This window comes from Cupressus sempervirens, chromosome 6 (assembly GCF_028749045.1).
Source record: "Cupressus sempervirens isolate cs-2001-9-10 chromosome 6, ASM2874904v1, whole genome shotgun sequence".
Classification (NCBI taxonomy): Eukaryota; Viridiplantae; Streptophyta; class Pinopsida; order Cupressales; family Cupressaceae; genus Cupressus; species Cupressus sempervirens.
Window position 1 is genome coordinate 545,730,480 of NC_143123.1, and position 19,276 is coordinate 545,749,755.

Genomic DNA, 19,276 nt, shown 5'->3' on the forward strand with positions numbered 1-19,276 from the left:
TTGATAATTAGATTGTTGATGGTATTAAAGCATTCTGTCCTATAAAGTTGTACATAAGTAACTTTCATGATTTTGAATCTATTGCCCATATAGGTAAGGCACTGGTTTTTGCATTCTTCATATTGTAATCATTTGAATCATAGCTTGGAAATTGGTAATCATTCTTCATATACTATCCTTTCAAAGAATTAATTCAGTCACAATCATAATTTATAAACACTCTTATTTACAAGCATTTCTACCTTCAAGCAATTAAACATATTCATACATACTGTTCAAGTTGTACCTACTAAAGGTCTTCTTATTTCCTTGACATTTGGACAACTATTTGGTTGCATTGTGATCATATTGTCTGCGATAAAAAGCCTAAGGCCAGAGGAGCTATCTTAGGAATAGGCATACCCACCTTGGAAAGTCAGAAGCATAGAGGACTTGGATCAAGTTAATTAGTCCTACCAAGTTGGCCATAACCAGTTGGAATCCCAGCATTGAGTTGGCAAGACTCATAGGATTCCAATATGTGGTTTTGGGAACCAACAGAGAGCGAGGCCATCCAAAGGGCTTTATCACTACAACAACGAGCAGAGCAAAGGAGACAGTTCAAGACACTTGTTGAAAGGTTGATAGAAGGAAACATAGGTGGTATCATCGAAGGTGAAGAAGCCCAAGGAGAACTGTATAGTAGAGAAGAATACCGCCAAGAGTACGATAGACAGTGCTAAGCAAGTGAGGACAACTTGATAGAGGAGACAAGGAGCCAACTAGGGAGTTTACCCATTACATCGCACAGTGAGGCAAGGGAAGTTGAGGACACCAGGGCAATGAGAGTGTTGGAGGAACACCGCATGGTGGTCAACATAACCTGTCAAGACCCAACCCAACCAACTCGGGAGTACAACCCACTAGAGGTAGCAAAAACAGAAACATGTTATCACAAAAGCAAAAACTACCAAAATTTAATGGCAACAGGAAGGAAGATCCTGTAGGCACTGTCAGACCTACAAAACCATTTTGACGGTGAATTGAATCATAGACAAAGATGAATGGGACCAACAGTTTCCAGTGGTCCTACAAGGAGTTGCCACCGGTTGGTATTCCAGCATGGATAAAGCTAAAATAAACACATGCGATAACCTCAGGAAGGAATTTCAAGCTAAGTTTTGATTGCTTTATGATGATAATGAAATAGTTGCCAAAATATATAGTGTGTAACTAGGAAAAAAGGAAACAGTATGAGCATACAATTGAAGGCTTAAAGAGTTGCTCGGGAAGATGGGGACCCAACCAACCAATGAATTAAAAAAGAGATGGTTTGCAAAGAGATTAAAGCCTGCTATCAAGAAGAAAATGAAGATTGTATCGCTCACGTCGTACGTGAATGCCTACAATAGAGTAATGAACCTCAAAAGCAAAGACAATTTTGAAGAAGAAGAGGAGTAAGTCCTCGTTAGAGAGTGATGAATCATCTGGAGAGAGCAGCAATGGCGACGAGTCAAACAAGAAAGTGCAGGCTCTTCAAAATGATATGTAACGAATGATGAAAGAATTTAAAGTAATGAAGGGGAACGTAGGACGAAGTGATGAGGGAGAATCGGGGTGCACAGTGTAAGAACGGGCACATGAATGGTTCATGCCCGAGAAAATCATTTCACGACATCTGCCAGGTTATGGACCATTCCACTAAGGAATGCCCATACAACATGAAGATGAGGAGTCAACAAGTGCTCTTTACACAAGAACAATTGTCTCCCTCTGGGGCAGCAAACACCGCACAAAAGACGCACAATAATGCATCATTCAGTGGGTTCTGAACTAACTGCCATGGAGGAAGAGGAAATAATGTAAACAGGAGCAAGATACAATACGATTATAAAGGACTATCAAGGAAGGTGTTTGTTGTCACTCGGAACCAAGCTAAACAAGCTACAGACACCAATCTCTGTACGGAGAAGCAGCGGGTACAGGAGGCTAGGGAGGAGATTGAGAAAGCAATGAAGATACAAAAGGATACACATAAGAAGGCATTTCTGGACGAACAGAAGGAAACAAATGTTACAAATGAAGGTACCAGTCAAAATCCAAGACCTCCTCCATACCATACCATAGTTGAGGACAACACTATTGAATACTTGCTCCCTACAACCTAGCATCACTACACAAACCAACACTAAACTAATGCATGTTCCTGGCAGGTCGACAATGGACCCTATGTTGTTGGCATGAGCAATGGCCAACACCCTATGGTTGTGGAGATGGGTATCCTTAGAACAATTTTGACAAACACAATTTTAGAGACATGGAAGAAACTTCGAAAACCCATCTCGTGGCCCCCAACCTTTAACTTATTGGGTGCGGACCAACACAGAACCAAGCCCCTTGGGACATTGATGGCCCAACAGGTTATCATAGGAACACAACCATTCATGGTGGACTTTGTTGTGATTTCGCTTAAAAAGAAAGGGTATGAAGTCATTCTGGGTAAGGGATGGTTAGTGATGGCGAAGGACAATCATAATTGGAAGAAAAACACTCTAGATGGAAAGTGGTGGGCAAAAGTTTGTCACTGACCTCCGCACCCAAATGGTAAGTGAAGCGATTGCATCTTCTTCGAAATCAGAGTCTAATTGGATGAAGGAATCGCATGGAACCTAATGATGAAGGTGTTCTAGAGTTAGGGGGAATGTATAGAGGACGACACAAGCTCAATGAATGGACTCTTCCATTAGCAGATGGAAGACTACGAGCTCTTTCACAGCTACATGTTAGGGGTGGAGGAAATGGAGCAAGTGTCAAAGAAGGATGTGTTTCCACCAGAGTATAGGGAATACAAGGAAGGGGAGGCCCATGTAAATTATAGTCCAGCCCACAAATTTAACGTAGAAAAAACGATCAAGTATGACAAACCATCCCTACAAATTACCAACCTCAAGGATGAGGAAAATCCAAGCAATATACCAGTAGTGGATGATTGGAATCCTGTGCTAAAAGTCACGACATTTAAAATATTTCTGGAATACAAGGATGTATTCGCATGGACTTAAAAATACCTCAAGCTCGTACCACTAAAGTTGTGTGTGCACCGCATCCCCTTGGTACCTGGAGTCATACCTGCATGAAAAAGACTGTACAGGATGACCAAAAACAACATAGCAAGGGTGAATGAGGAAATCCAGCAGATGGTTGAGGCAAGAATCATCATTAAGCTGCAGACAAGTGAATGGTTATTGCCAATAGTGATATCACTAAAGAAATATTCCAACCAAATCAAAATTTGCGTCGACATCTAACACCTCAATTTTGTCACCATAAAGGATCCCTTCCCCATCCCATTTATAGATACGATCCTCAAGCTGGTTGCGAGACACGATGTACTTGCTCATGGATGGATTCTCTAGGTACAACCAAATATCTATCATAGAGGAGGATACTTTGAAAACACCTGTCGTGGTGGAGGACGGAGTGTATGCATATAACCAAATGCCCTTCGGTCTATGCAATGCACCGGTGATGTTTCAAAGAATAATTCTCCATGTCATTAACAAAATGTTGGTGGGGAACTTCAAAGCTTTCCTAGGTGACTCGTTTATCTTCAACGGGCAGGACACACACTTGGCAGCATTTTAGGAGTGCATGGAGAGGTGTGGATGAGCAAGGTTGGCACTTAACCCAAAAAAGTGCAAGTTTATGGTTCCACAAGGGAAGTTCTTGGGCTATATTGTTTGTAAGATTGGATTAAAGACCGACCCCAACAAGGTTCGAGTAATCATCGCGATGGAGGCTCCCACAAACGAGGGTGAAGTCATTTTGGGGACATATCCACTATTATTGGTGATTTATAAAGAACTTTGCCCAAGTATCCCATCCTGTTAAGGAATGTGGATCGGTGATAAAGAGAACTTTGATAGTCTTTTAATTTCAGATTGTCTCAGATAATGACTTTGCCACAGATTTGCATATTGATATTACTCCTTGAAGAATAATAATATATAAGTATATGATCAAACTTATATCACATATATATATATATATATATCATACTCTAACTGAGATAATATATGTATTGTGACTATCAATATATCTATTAACTACAAGATGAATATGTTATTAATCTTTGATTCAATGATCTGTGAATTACCTTGACTAATAATGAAATATTATATCGAATTATTGTTGTGTATAACTGTATTACCGCTTTTATTAATATGTTATCACTGTAGTCATTAATATATATATATATATATATTGCACGGGAGTTAAGTCCACGAAGGGAGTTAAGTTTACTGTAGGTAAACTTCTTATGGAGAGGTACCGCCACTTTTTTTGATCCCCTTGTGTTGCTCATTGCATTGACCTCATGTTGGAGGATCTTGGTAATCTTCCTTGGATAAAAACATGTGTAGAGCAAGGATAAAAATATTTGTAAAGTCAATGTCTTTTTCTTCAACCTTATGAGGCAACACACAAAGCAAAAAGAGTTGTCTCCTTCAGGGGCCACTAGATTTGCAACAAATTTTCTCACATTGCAATCCTCGCTCAAGTCAAAGGCTGGTTTGAAAGGCATGTTTGTATGTGAGGAGTACCCAAGATCATCATATGTAAAGAGCAATCCAGGAGTTGAGACAGCTGATCGAATTTTTGATGAGAGTGGCTTTTGGCAACTGGGTAAAAAGACTGTGGAGGTAATTACCCTTTTTGTCCTCAATTCCATGTCATTTCATCATTCTTGTTAGCACTTGTTTATGTTCATTGCTCATTTTTAAAAGCAAAACTTAAAACTTAAAGATTAATGTTTCACCTTTCACGATGATTGCAGTTCATGGAGCCTCTTATTGTTCCCCTATGGATTGTTGATGGAGAGAAGCCCTCAATGGGATACATTTATGAGGGCGTGAATAGGATGAAAGAGGTCATTTGACCTTTCTATGCAAGAAATCAGGATACATATGGTCCCATATGAGATGTCATTGATAGGCGATGACACAATCTACTTCACAAGCCTATAAATGCAATTGCCCACTTCCTTAATTTGGCATACCAATTCAGCCCAAGTTCAAGGCTAATGATGAGGTGTGGAGTGGCCTCTGTGTTATAAAGAGAATGTCATGTGATGAAACAGTTGAAACAATTATAGTTTGTGAGATAGAAATTTATCAGAAAAGACCTATTTGCATGAGTTATGCAAAAAAAACCAAACAGAAGTAATGCCTGGTAAAAATCTATGATTCCAAATTCTAATTTCTATTTATATTAGAACTTTAGATTGATAAAGTCAAAGTTATAGAATTGATTTAAAATTTGCTTGTTTCAAATGTATAATGGGAGATGTGTACTAAGGTGCCAAATCTATAGAGGAATGTAATTTGTATCTTGAGGCAACAATCTAGGGCTCCAAGATGCAAACACAACTAGAGTTTGTTCGATCATATACACTTGAGAATACAAACACAATTGGCAGTCAAAAAGTTGAATGATCTTGTGCTTGTTCACTACAACCTTCGCCTTTGTCACAAACAGATCTTGAGCATCGACACATCGCCTATTGTATTACAGAAGATTGATCCATAAGTAGGGTGAAACACAAAGATTAATGATCTTGTCTTCAGTAATGAAGACCTAGAGTGGGTTGATCAGGTGGATCGAAAGGCAGAGGTAGTAGCAATGGCAGTGGAGGAAGATAGAGCACTAGGACGCAAAGTGCAAAGCCCTAAGGCTGAGATTAATGGATCTAACCCTGAAGATGAGGATGAGTACGAAGATAAGGATGATCATGCGCATGTCACTGAGGTTCAACCTCAAACACAGGGAGAGAGGATGGCTCTAGAGTCTTCCATGATCAATCTTAGGCGTACTCGTAGGAGGACATAGGCTACTATGAGCCTTTATTTTGACTTATGTTTTGAACTTTTGATTCCATGGATTGCATATTCCATGAATATTGTAGACATTTGACAATGACAATATATTTCTATTATGTTATTTAGTTTAACTAATTTCGTTCAAAAATTTGCATTTATACATATGTGATCTATGCAAAGTTGTGTATGTAAGCCAAGTAGCTTCCATTTATCTCAATTATTGTGTATTTGACCTTAATTGATTGAATAATGCATGAAAAAAATCTTTGAATTTCTTGGGTTTTTTAATTTATTGAGTCCTGCTGAGTCCGGACGCCAAGTCCAAGTCCAAGCCCAATCTCGGCTTGTAACACTGGTTTATAGTTGTTATTGCATAAATTATTGTTAGTTAACTTGACTAACCTACATAAAAATCGTAATTGGGTTTCTTTGTCGGTGTTTCTATGTTTGCAATTCATGTGGTGCTACTATCATATTTTTGATATAAATCTTCCATTTGCTGTTTCGACAATTTTATTCAGTATTCTAATTTCTAAAAGTTATTAGTAATTTGACATCCAATGCATATGACTTCAAGGTTCAAGTATACTGCAATTTGTATTTAATATTTCAAATATCATATCTGGGATTCGCAATTTTGCTATTTTACTTCTTATACTATTATGCATCTTTTCGTAACCAGCATTTCAAGTACTATGTGTACAGTATATAATATATATACAACACCGCCCGTCGTCACCCCCTAGATGTCCACGACTTGAAGAGTTTTTCCCCCATCCTAGAAACTTGTCTAGTAGTTCCTTCGTCCCCGCCCCCCCGAGAACTTGTGTTACATTGATATTAAGTCATCATTTGAATATCTTCTTTTGGCAACTTGATAAAATCAATTTCATTAATTGACACCTTAAAAATTGGGTACATCACATTGAAGACACTTATTATGGAGGGGTCATTCTTGGGGGCCTTGTAGACACCTCCATTCATAACTTCATTCATCAATGCATGATTTGCGTCTCTCTTTTGGAGAGGACCTTCATCCATGCAGATTTCTCCTTTTCTCTTCTTGTGAGAAATTGCATTGCAGTTTCTTAGATTGCATTGGGTACTTATTGGCCTATAAAACTTGCCCTTACTTGCGGCAGTCTGAACGTTTCACAAATGTAGAACTTGGTGCTAACTATAAAATGAGCTCTAAAATTTTAGAAGCGGACTCTTCATGAATAGAGGGAAAGGAAAGCAAGGAGTGAAAAGAAAGCAATTTCTGCCAAGGATATGCACCAAAAGAAATGATTTTACAACACTTCAAATTTCCTTCCACTGTGAAGCATAATATGTTTATGATTGTGACATAGCAAGAAATAAAAAGAGCACATGACACGATCGCATCACCTACTAACTTAGGTTATCATTCAAAGTAGCAGCTTAACAAACTAAACAGGAAATGGCCATACACACTTCAAGACACAATATCCATTGTATTGTAAAGGATTATATAATAGAAAGTGCAAATGGTAGAGGCCTACATGCATAGTTGATACACCAATATCCATTAAGAATTATATACCATACAAAGGTCTCCAAGCAAAGCTAATGCAAATTTTGATTTCCTTTTTAATGAAAAAGTCATCTTTAAAGAATTCCAATGCTAGAAATTGAACCCTTAAAACAGGGGAGCTTTCCTAGCTTGTCCTCAGAAACAAGAACTCCCAACTGATAAGATTCCCCACATCCCCCCTTTCCAGCAAATCCATGATGGCAATTGTCAACAATTTGTTATTTTCATCATTTAATCAACACCACAAGGCAACTCCACATGTAACAACCACTTCCGCACCCAATATATGGATGAGGGTGACTACCTTAGATCTGAAAATTAAGAGAAAAGGTGTGTGCACCAAAGTAGTGGTCCACTATAAGGAGATTCATAAATTCATGAATGTGCAAGAGCCACCTAGCATAAACCACAACCCAATCTGCCCAATATTACACAAAAGAAACTTCAAGAAAGCACTGAAGAGACAAGTGGCGGTCAAGGAAAGACTTGGGGCAAATGAAGACGGGACCCACAACCAACCCCAAACAAAATGCCACATGCCAATATAGCACAGCACAAAGGGTAAAACAAGCTATTGGCTCCAAGACATGTAGCAATCCTCATGGCACTTACCCCTGAAATGTAAAGGTTAATGCATGCAAAACAAGAACATCTGAAAGAAAGGACGCAGACGAGTACCACTTCAACTTGAGCTAAGGTAGATTTCATCTACAGTGCCCAGCATATCCTAGTTGTCTAGACCCATTATCATATCATTTTGCATAAACATTCCCTAAGTTGCACTTAAGGTGAGGTGTAAGAATAAATAGTTTTTCTATTTACATACTTATCTTAGGTAAAAGTCATATTAGTTGTAACTTCATATTTCCTAGGTTGTATTATTATTTGCACTAGAGTAGTTATCAATACCTACCCTTCCTGTTCATGCATTTGATTCAGACAAATGTCTCATTCAGTGACTCCCATTCTCTCTCACCTTGCCTATACAAGCAGGCCATTGTACACTCTGTAATATATCAAGCAATCAATAATTCTCTATTGATTGCTTGATAAAATACAGAGTGTACTCCACTCCAGTGGTTCTCGGAGACGGTCCTGGACCCCCTCTAACCCCAGTTGGTTGTCACTGAATGAGATAGGAGCTCTTAGTTGATTGTCCTTGTCCTCCTCTGCTTCCAGCCCCCTCGTGGTGTCTCTCATTGTTCTTTCGTTTGTCTCTAGGTTGCTCATCCTTTCCCTGGTCACTGTTTGGTGTTCTTGTTGATGGTTGTCTCTTAATTGTAACTTTCGGTCCCTTAGACCCTTTTGGTGGACTCTTATCGGACATAAATAAATTATCTTATCTTGCATCCTGTTCTTTCTTTCTTTAGTTGTCGGTTGTCTCCTACTATGACCCTGAATGCTGCAGTTTCATGGTAAATCCATGTCTTTTACAGTCATGTTTATAACAAATTCTTCAAAGATTTACTAAAGAGTGAACAATGGATCTGTAACAACTTGAAAAAAAATTGAGTCAGATAAGTCCATACAAGATTTCAGACTTCCATCTCAGTCGTGTAAAGAATGTCAAAATCAAGAGTTTGGGCAAAGTTAGTTGATTAAGAAATCATGAGGTATTGCAACAAATTATGCTTCCAAATAGATTTGGCATTCCCAATCAGTTGACTTCATAGAAGTACTTTATAGAGCTGAAATTATCAAAAATGGGAAAACTAGACACTTACTGTTCTATGTCATCACATTGCAAATAATCCAATGCCAGTTGAAGTCGACGTAACCTTGTCGTCTTAAGGCTCCATCCTGAGAAACAGTTGCATAACAAGTTACGAAAACTGTAATAAAATATGGAACCAGTATCAGAACACAAAAAGAGAAAAGTTTAACCTAGAATAGCACAATATTGTTTAATAAGTGATTGAACAAGACACAAATTTGAACACGAAGTCCAGGATATGACAAAAAGGTACAGCATAACAAAACTCTACTAGATCTTCAACTAATTTTACAATTTATTTCAATTTATTGTCTGAATAAGAAACCATGCAATTACCAGCAACCAATAATGTGAGGTAAAAATGATTATAGCTACAGAAGAAAAAGATGGTATCTAGAACATGACAGTTACCAATTGTAAATACCTAATTACATAGAAACATGTTCATATATATCAATTTTGAAGACAATTTTCACATTTATTACTTCCCAAAGGAGCACGTCAACTTAAATCTCAAAGCATATTAGACTTTGAAATAAAATCTACGGAAATGGGCCACTTTGTATGCATATTTTCTATAATGTAGCTCTTGCAAAATTAAACGGTAAATGCTCAAGTTGAGTGCAGATCAATCAGGTCAATGGCAACATCTAAGGCATTAATGCAGAGCTATAAACTGGGAAGTGGCTAACCTCGAAGTCTGGAAACAAATAAACTAGCCCAATCAATATAATTGACACAGGATTACTATCAAGAAATGACAAACATTTTCACACTACACTTCCTGCAAAGCTTGTGTACCCTGTCTCACAAACCTATACACAGGAGCGACTTGTTACCCAGACCTTTGAAACACCACAATAACCTATATAAGTTTCTTGTGGATTTGGTGTTTCCTCAACATGTTTATTGTTCCTAAACTGAGAAAATCATACAAGGCCGCCATGTAAGTATTTCCAGCTTCTTACTCACAAAAAAGAGACTGAATTGGAAGGTTGAACATTTAAATCACTATATGCTGGCACAAACCTTGAATATGTAAGAACATTGCAAATACTAAATACCCTACCTAATCCATATTCACCTGAGAATCCATATTTTGACCATAACATATGGTAGTCTGTCTGCTTGACACGTATCATGTATGACTCTGCTGAACAGATGTTCTCCATTTAGGAGTCTATTGTATCACTTTGGTGCTAAGCTTCAGAGACGGTCTAATTTCTATTGAAAGGAAGCTCTTCAAAAAACATTCTGCACTAAAACTAAACTTCTATACATATTACAGTTACACAAGAGCGTGCTTTGACAGCCTGATGTTTTCTGTTAACATAGATAAAAACATGTAATGCTGTAAAAGATAACTACAAATATCAGCCCTTAGTTACATGCACTGAGAACTGAAAGTATTACAGTAGACAAACAATAGCATAAATAGCACTAACCTAACTGCTGAAAGGAGCTGGAAAGCCACTAATTTAGGAGCTGTGTTTACAAGGAAAAGAGCTTAAATGTCACTAATCAGGATAGACAACACTAAATATTCTAAAGCAAAAATTAAACTAAGCTACCGACTGGCCTGGAAATTGCATGAATACAATTCATTTTGAGCACGGTCCCTTTGGTGCTGCACACGGTACTGCAGATCTGTCCCAGATGGCTTAGAAATGTCAACCAGACATACCCGGGCAAATCCAGAATGCATTTGCAGTGCCCTTTACAATTCCTCAGTGGTCACATGCTTTTTCAACATATTTTATGTGCTGTGGTTTATGAACCAAAAAACCCATATGCATATTGACTCTATCTATACTGTCTCTGTACTTCCATTTTTGCACTACCTTCTACAGTACCAATGAATAGATCTAGCAAAAGCTCCAGCTCCAGCCCCATTATTTCTGATGTCTCCAAAGGCTAGGCAGTATTTTATTTTCTTTACCAAAGTGGTGCATCCAGTCACTTAAGTGATTCAGATTGAGGCCAGTTAGAGGTTGACCACTGTCATCTCCTTGCTCGGTCATTGAAATCATTGAAGATAGTTTCCACAAAGAAGATCTAGGCGTCTAAGTTAAGGTTTTGACCCTACTCTTGAGTCTTTTAATGAATGTTTTTTAGATTTTGATGAATTTTTTCAAGTTTGGGATGAAATTCTTCAAAACAAAATCCCTTTTTTAAAGAAATAAATAAACAAGTTTGGCTCTTTATTTTAATACTTTTGTATTCTTTGTTTACACTTATATGCTTGAATTTCTTAGTTTATTAATAATCTAAATTTGTTTAATTTCTTATAATAGTAAGAAACCAGATTGCAAGAATGGGTAGTGAAAGTTTAGTGGGTGGGGAAGTTACCAATAAATTCAAAGTTGTTATAGGATTTTCTTTATGGAGACATACCACAAGAATTTCACAGGTTGCAGGAGGTGGGTCACATATTTGGAAGCGTAATATATGCGATACTAAACGAAAAAATAGCTCATATTCTTGAATTGAACTTCACTCTAAGGGCCCTGTTGGTGAAGTGATGGGAATGTGTAAAGACAAAGATAAGAAGGGGTTGTCTGCTGCACAAATAGCAGGATTTGTAAAAGAATAAGAAGAGGCTGATAGATTAGTGCAAAGATCAAGACAAACTTCTTATGTTGGTCCATCCAGAAAGAAAAAATGCAATTACCCACTGAATCAGTTGCAACCTCCAAACATCCATTCTTGCCTATACCGAAAGTGGAAGATGCAGTACACATTACCACTAGCAAAAGTGGTTCATTGGACACAACATTTAAAATGAAGGCAAGAGACACTGCTTATAAAGCCATTTGACACTGCCTCTATGTCAATGGTCTTCCTTTCAACTTGGTGAGATCGCCATATTGGAAGGAAATGGTGCCATCCATCAATAGTACACCGGCTGGTTACACAAATTTGGGGTATGAAAAGGCGCTTACCACCATATTGCAGAAAAAGGACAGCTATAGAGACCTCCTTTTAACCAATTAGATTCGGGTGTTTCTATTGTATCTGATGGATGGAAAGATACCAAAAACCGTCCATTGATTAATGTGTTGCAATGTTCCTCAAAGGGGCAATGTTTTTGAGGGCAGTTGATTGCAAAGGGTTTATTTCTACTATTCTCATTGGGTACATAGAGATGAAGTTGCTAATGAGTACAAGAAAGATTTTGAAAAGAATCTTCCCAGATGAAGAAGTGTAGAAAAAGGTTAGGACAGAAATTGGCCTGTTTACATCAGTAAGAGATCATAGTCCAACAGCTATTAATGACCAATACAAATGGAAGCTATCACATGGTGGTACCTCCATGGTCAGTCATTTAAGTATCTGTAGCCTCTTGCAATCAAGTCCCTCTCACAAGTAAGTTTTTTTTACCACTTGTATTCTACAATTTAGTACGCAACATTCTTTAATTTACTTTGCAGCTATCACATGGTGGTACCTCCATGGTCAGTCATTTAAGTATCTATAGCCTCTTGCAATCAAGTTCCTCTCATAAGTAAGTTTTTTTTTACCACTTGTATTCTACAATTTAGTACACAACATTCTTTAATTTACTTTGCATTTTTATTTTTTATTTTTTGAACACTATCTAGGTTGCATCTTTTTCTATCGCTGAATGGAATTGGAGTACATACTCATTTGTCCACTCAGTGAAGCATAACCAGTTGGGTTCAAAAAAAGCTAAAGACTTTGTCTGTATCCATTGCAACTTATGTCTTGTGTCACATAAGAATCCAAACAACAAGGATAGGGCAGCAAAGCTTTGTGATATAGCCCCAAAGTGTGCCTACTTGGATGCAACCATTAAGGATCTTACTAGACTCACTACAAATTATGATGACGATGATTACATCCCAACACATGGTGCTATATCATTTTGAAATGGAAGTACCCATCATTTAAGACCTTTTAGCTCCCATCCTTTCGTGACTTTATGGACCATGGATGCATTTGTGCTTAATCAACTCTTTCTCCCGCTCAATTCCATTTCTTCCAAATTCATCTATGCAATTTCCAAGACTTCGAGGTTAGTATTGGTCGACCCATTCAACCTATACTAGTATAGGTTGACCAAGTCAACTGGTCAACCTGTATCCTGCGTTTTTTTTTTGCGGGACCAATTTTATCTCAAGGACTTAAATTGGATATCGCGTGACCTCATCAACTTGCTTTGTTTTCATGCTCGAAAATTAGTATAAAAGGAAGCCTAGGCACCTCATTTTCACATCTACATGCACGAATACAAGCTCTCAAGTGCTCACAGTCTCAAGGCATTCTCAAGCATTTTCACATCCACACACATGTATACAAGCTCTCAAGGGCTCTTAACAGCCCTCAAGCTAGCAAAACTTCAAGGATCCTTTGTAAACATTTCTTCTTCAAGATCTAGTGTTTTGTTGGCCAACAAGGGAGGAGATCTATATTGTGGCATTCATCATCTTCTTCTTCTTTGTTGCACATTTTCATCCGGATTCCTTTTCATAATGTAGCAGAGAGACATTGGCAAGTGACAAGGCAATGAAAGAAACAGTCCCCAACGACGTAGACCCCACGCAGCATACAAACAACCAGACCAGATCATCCACTCGAGGTCGGCATTGGCTCTGGGCTCCACTTCTCCCCACATCACAAATTATGACAAAAGATAATCTTACTTATTATAAGTGGTAAATTGTTTATTGAATTCGAAGGATTTCTGATTTCCACATTTCAATGAAATGTTTTGATGAATAGACCTTTTCCATTAATTTATAATTTAAAGATACATATTCACAAAAAAAGGGGTCAGGGAATACAAGATCACCCTGTGAGTTCAAACGGCACAAGGCCGGATTAACAACTATTCATCAAAAAAAATTGTTTAAAGAAAAGCATAAAGCCTCAACCAGCAAGAGCAGTGCCAACCGAAGGAGGGTCTTTATCATCAAAACTCCAGAAGTCCTTGGGGTTAGTGGTCGGCTCAGGGGGAGCCCAACCGTCAGCAACAGCAACATCAACATCATCATCTTTATCTCCCTCAAGCCTGGATGGGGAGATAGCTAAGTCTAGCTAAGGGAATGTCCACTTGGGATCACGTTGCACAGACGACCAACCCACAACAGGGGCAACAGCGAAAGCCACCAAGGACCAGCCTGAGCCCAACGTCTATGGAGGCGAGGCTAAGCGGCGATGACCATCAAAACCACCATTGGGAGAGCAGCGATGTGGTTGCGACCGAGGAGTGTGCGCGTGGCGTCTAGATCTGCTCCGGCCTCACCGGCGACTACGAGGAGTGTGGTCACAGGAATTGCATCCGAAGACACACAGGCAACCGTACATGGCGCATTTCCCCAATGAACAAGTAGCTCCTGTAGGTGAGCCACCTCCAGTGCGACTTTGTCAGTCTGTACTTGAATCTGCATCATGACATTATTACAAAGGGTAATTTGGCCCTACAATTCTATGGGCGGAAAGTGCTGCTGATGCTGCTACTAGGTATGGATCTCTACATAGATCTCGATTTGGAACAACATAGTATTGGTCTGGCTTACCATCTTTATTTGGAAGGTAAGAGTACATAGCAACATGAATTTCAAGAAAGTTGTGAAAGAATAAAAAAGCATTTCGGTCCTTCCAAATAGTAAACAAAATTTCCATTTTGAAAGCATGCCAAATCTAGGCGGATCTCCCAGCACCACCATATACCAGGGGAACTCCTTTGGATGGAAAGGCTTGAAAAAGTCATGAATCCAAAGCCAATATCTCTAGGCTCGCCTACAAAACCAAAAAATGTGCAAGAAGCTTTTGCGCTAACCACAAAAGGGGCATCTAGGATCTGGAACTCCCAAATGTCGGAGTTGAGGGCCCAAAGGCAAGCCCTAGAAGAGGAGATACCAGGCAAAGTGAGCAATCTTTGACTCTGTAATGGCATTCCAAACAATAGTAAATCTAAGACTCCAAGTCTTATGAGAAGAACACAAATGCTAATGCTGATTGAGGGTATTGACCATCGGACAATGGGGCACCAACTACCGATACCCCAGCTTGGGCATGTAGTTAGCCATAGGAGTGGCAGGATACCACTTGCAATCCTTCCACCAAGGGCGAGATGAGTAAATACCAAGCCTGTGTAATAGATTGGGAGGCACCGCAAAAACTAGAAGATCAACTGTCTGCCAATCTGCACGGATGAGCTTGAACTGAATCTGCAGATCCTCCCAAGAGCGAAGGCTTATAGTAACTCTGGAAAATAAGTCCTTGGGAGTTTTACTACCCCTACAGAATAAACGCAAAGTTATGGCTCCCTGAATCTTAGCTAAAGGATCACCTTGAGTGGCAAACAAAGGAGACCACCAAAGGTTTTGCTAGTTCATTGAGAGCCCATCTCTGAACCCATTACTAGCCCAGTGAAGCCATGGTTTGAGGGCTTCCCAAGCTTCCAAATACTCTTCACAACAAAAGTACCTTGAATTTGAACAGGTTCAGGAGTCACAAGAAGGGTCTGAAAACCAATCCCCTTCCAGGCAGGCAAGTTAACCGGGAAGCCTGAAGAAATGTAGTGTCTTAACAAAAATTTCCAGGCCTCATCTCCAGTGAGAGCCCGAATGACCCACTTGGCACAAAGGGCAATCCCCTATTTTTGAGTGGCAATGATCTTGTAGGAGACATTCAACAAGGTGATGGGTCTCCAATTGCAAATTTCCTCGAGATCACCAGCTTTAGGTATGAATTTAATATTGCCCTTATTGATAATGTTGCCTAGGGAATTAGAATTGTAAGCTTCACGGTAAACCTAAAGCAAATCAGGACCAATATCATACCATAGGATTTTGTAGAATTCACAAGGAAAGCCATCACAACCAAGGGCCTTGTCAACAGTCATGGAAATGACAGCTTCCTTCAAGTCTCCAAGCGTTACTTTTTGCTCACAAAAGGTATATTGCTCAGGAGCAAGCCAATTGGAAGTAACTGCAAGGCACTCTTGCAGAGCTTGGTGACGTGCAGCAGAAGGTTGTTAAGTCATGAAAACCTGCTCATATTGGCGAACAAAAGCCTGAAGAATATTTGGCAGATCAGTAAAGACCTAATGGCCTTTGCGGATGCGCTTGATGCCAACTGCAGAATGGCAAGCCCACACAGCATTAAAAAATTCCTTGGAAGCCTAATCGCCAACCTCCAACCAATGGAGACGGGCCTTGTTTAGCTCCTCTAGCAGCATAGTTGTCTGCAACTTGCTTCTGGTGCCGAAGATTGGCAAGCCTAATCTAGAGATCTGTATTAAACAGATTCATGGCAAGAGCTTCTGAAGCCATACACAAATCTTTGGTAGTGGCTTCATAAGATCTTCTACGGAGCTTGGCCAACTTGTCTACTATAAATGCGAAGAAACCTCGCAGTACGGAGAGTGGCGTCATTCCACCATCTAATCCACCCAACATGGGTGTGGGGTCGAAGCTCAAGATTCCACACTCAAAGAATGTGGACAATAGTGGGAGGATGGGACGGCAATGGGTGTTAAGGTAAAACTGGGTTTTCGATGAAATGTTTAATTTATGCTAGTTAGCTTTTCTTAGATTGCATTTGTTCCACTTTTGGAGGTTTGTTTTTGGCACTTGAAAAGATTTTGATCTTTCTTCTCACACGGGATCTCACATAACATCTCTACACTATATGTGTGCTTCTAACCCAAAAATCATTCAAAATGCAAAACCACCAAAAACTCTTGTTAAGATATCAGTGACATCGGCATGGTTCCTATTGAAGTACTAGGTAGTGGGGTCAAAGAAGAGCTTGTAGGGTTTCAGCCAAATGATATGGCTCTTGTACAAATCTCACCAAATGATCAATCAGTGGTAATGGAATCGCAAGCAGAGTTAGATGGGGTCACAGTGCACAACATAGGGTCTGATAATAACATCATGGCAATGACTCAAACGGATAGGTTACCCAAAGCAATAGAATAGCGAATAGGTTTTGAGGGGGTTGCTGGGCACAAAGCCCTCTTTGGTACCAATACCTTGGTATTGGCTCATTGGGATAGGTTACTACAAAATAGCCTCACTGGGTGGAATCAAGGGAATTTTCTCATTCTCCCAGGGCTGCTACCCCCAACCGGGCATATGAATCCTTCGAATTTTGGAGAAGCAAATGGCAATATGCCAACTGGCATATTGAGCTTTCCACAAGTCAACAGACCGCCTACACAAGGAAACTATGTATACGTGAATGCTAAGCAGTACAAAAGAATAATCAAACGGAAAAAGATATGGAAGATTAAATATGTAAAACGAGGGAGGTTGGCAGCTATACTCCCAAAACCACTACCACACCCAAGTCACTAGAATCACTGAGGCTGTGGAACAGAGGTTGAGAGAACAATCTAAAACAGTTAAGCGGTTTACTGCTCTCAAGGGCAAAGTGAAGGTGGATGACTCTCACACAATGGACACATTAGGTGGTGGGATGTCAAATAATTACAGTCCCATGACAACACCTATGATGTGATGCTCGGACATCCATGCGAATGACTTGGTATCCATGAAGGAGAGGGTGTGGGCACTGGAAGAAAAGAGTCAAATGGAATATATCAAAATGAAAAGGTTCACAGAAGATAACTAGAGACTAACAATGAAGGTCAAGTCACTTAGAGAGTAGATTCAGAAATTACAATTAACATGGAAAAAGGGGAGTACGAGTTGATACTGTTAAGGAAAGAATTAGGAGAAACGAAGGCAGTAGCAGGTGACACGGGAGGAGGGGCTAGGGACAGAGACAAAGACCCTCAAATTAAAAATATACAAGATGGCCAGCAAGCACCCCTAACGAAGTCATAGAAAAGCAAGTACGGAAGTAGATCAGAGAGGAAAAAGAAAGAAGCGAGAAGGCAGCAAACATCATCGTCAAAGGGCTAAGAGACTATGGAGAACAAGAAAACACAATAGGTTTAGTTAAAAACTTCCTTAAAGACCAATTAGATTGGCATGGAGCAGTTTTGCAAACACAAAGAATCAGAAAATGGATAAGAGGCAAGGACAGGCACATTAGAGTGACAATGAAGAATACAGAAGACAAAAACAAAATCCTAAATGCTAAGAGGTTTCTCAAAGGCACACATATATATCTTGATGATGACCTTACCTTAACTCAGCAAGATGAAAGAAGGAATGGGAAAAAGTGAAAACAGCAAGAGAAAGGGAAAATGGGCGTGGCTGCAAAATGGTAAAGCCCAAATCAGTGACAAAATTACACACAATAAATAGGAACTCGGGCCCACCCAAAAACACTCAACTATAGTCAGCTGGAATTGCAGAGGTTATCTTTGGAGAAGAGGTACTAGGTTAGGGCCGATAGCTAGAGATAATGACATTATTATGCTTACCGAGACACATGAACACGATGGGTGTAGGGTTCCAAATTTTGAGGGATACAAGGTGGTCTCACTGTGGAACAAGAAGACAAAAAATGGCAAGGGGCAGAGAGGCATCACCATTTTAATTAGAGAAACTTGGAGCAGATTTATAAACTTGGAGAAAGAAGATGTAAACAAACAGTACATATGGATAAAAATAATAGAGAATCAAATTTCTACAATGGTGGTTGTCTGCTACTTCGCCCCTAAAGTCTCAAAAATGTATAAGAAACATAAACTTGACCAAGAAGACCCGCTTGCTGCGCTCAAAAAAGACATTGCAGCTTTTAGCTTCCTAGGGGAAATAATGATAATAAGCAACTTTAACACTAGAACAGCAAACAATCAAACTCTCAACCTTAAGGGGAGCTAGAAGGAAAGCAGAGACCTAGTTTGGTTAGAAGAAGAGGAGGCACAACAATGGGTAAGATCATCGCAGGACAACATGGGAAAGGTCAATCACTATGGGGCTGAATTACTAGATTTGTGTTGCCTTTACCACATGGTCATATGTAACAGTATGGAAAAATGGCCTAAATCGGGTGGCATCACATGCAAAAGACACAACGGACAAAGTGTTGTCGACTATGTCATATGCTCTCAAGACTGTCTCAAAGATAGTCAACAAAGGAATACCCCATTGAACTAAAGTCCGACCATAACCCTATTTCAATGAGGTTGGCCACTCACATTAAAGAGCAACATAATGCCCCAAAACCCTTGCAAAAGAGAAAGATGCCTCCAACTGGCAAGGT

The 19,276-nt window shown here is 39.4% G+C and overlaps 1 protein-coding gene across 3 annotated transcripts in view; it reads right to left on the minus strand.

The window, feature by feature from the left end:
• Positions 1 to 19,276, minus strand: part of LOC149553405 (spatacsin carboxy-terminus protein) — a 185,624-nt gene that overhangs the window by 107,311 nt on the left and 59,037 nt on the right. For all 3 annotated transcript variants that reach the window (XM_089788869.1, XM_089788870.1, XM_089788871.1), the window contains one exon: positions 9,135 to 9,210. In XM_089788869.1, the coding sequence (XP_089644995.1) occupies positions 9,135 to 9,210 (76 nt within the window). The remainder of the gene's footprint in view (positions 1 to 9,134; positions 9,211 to 19,276) is intronic.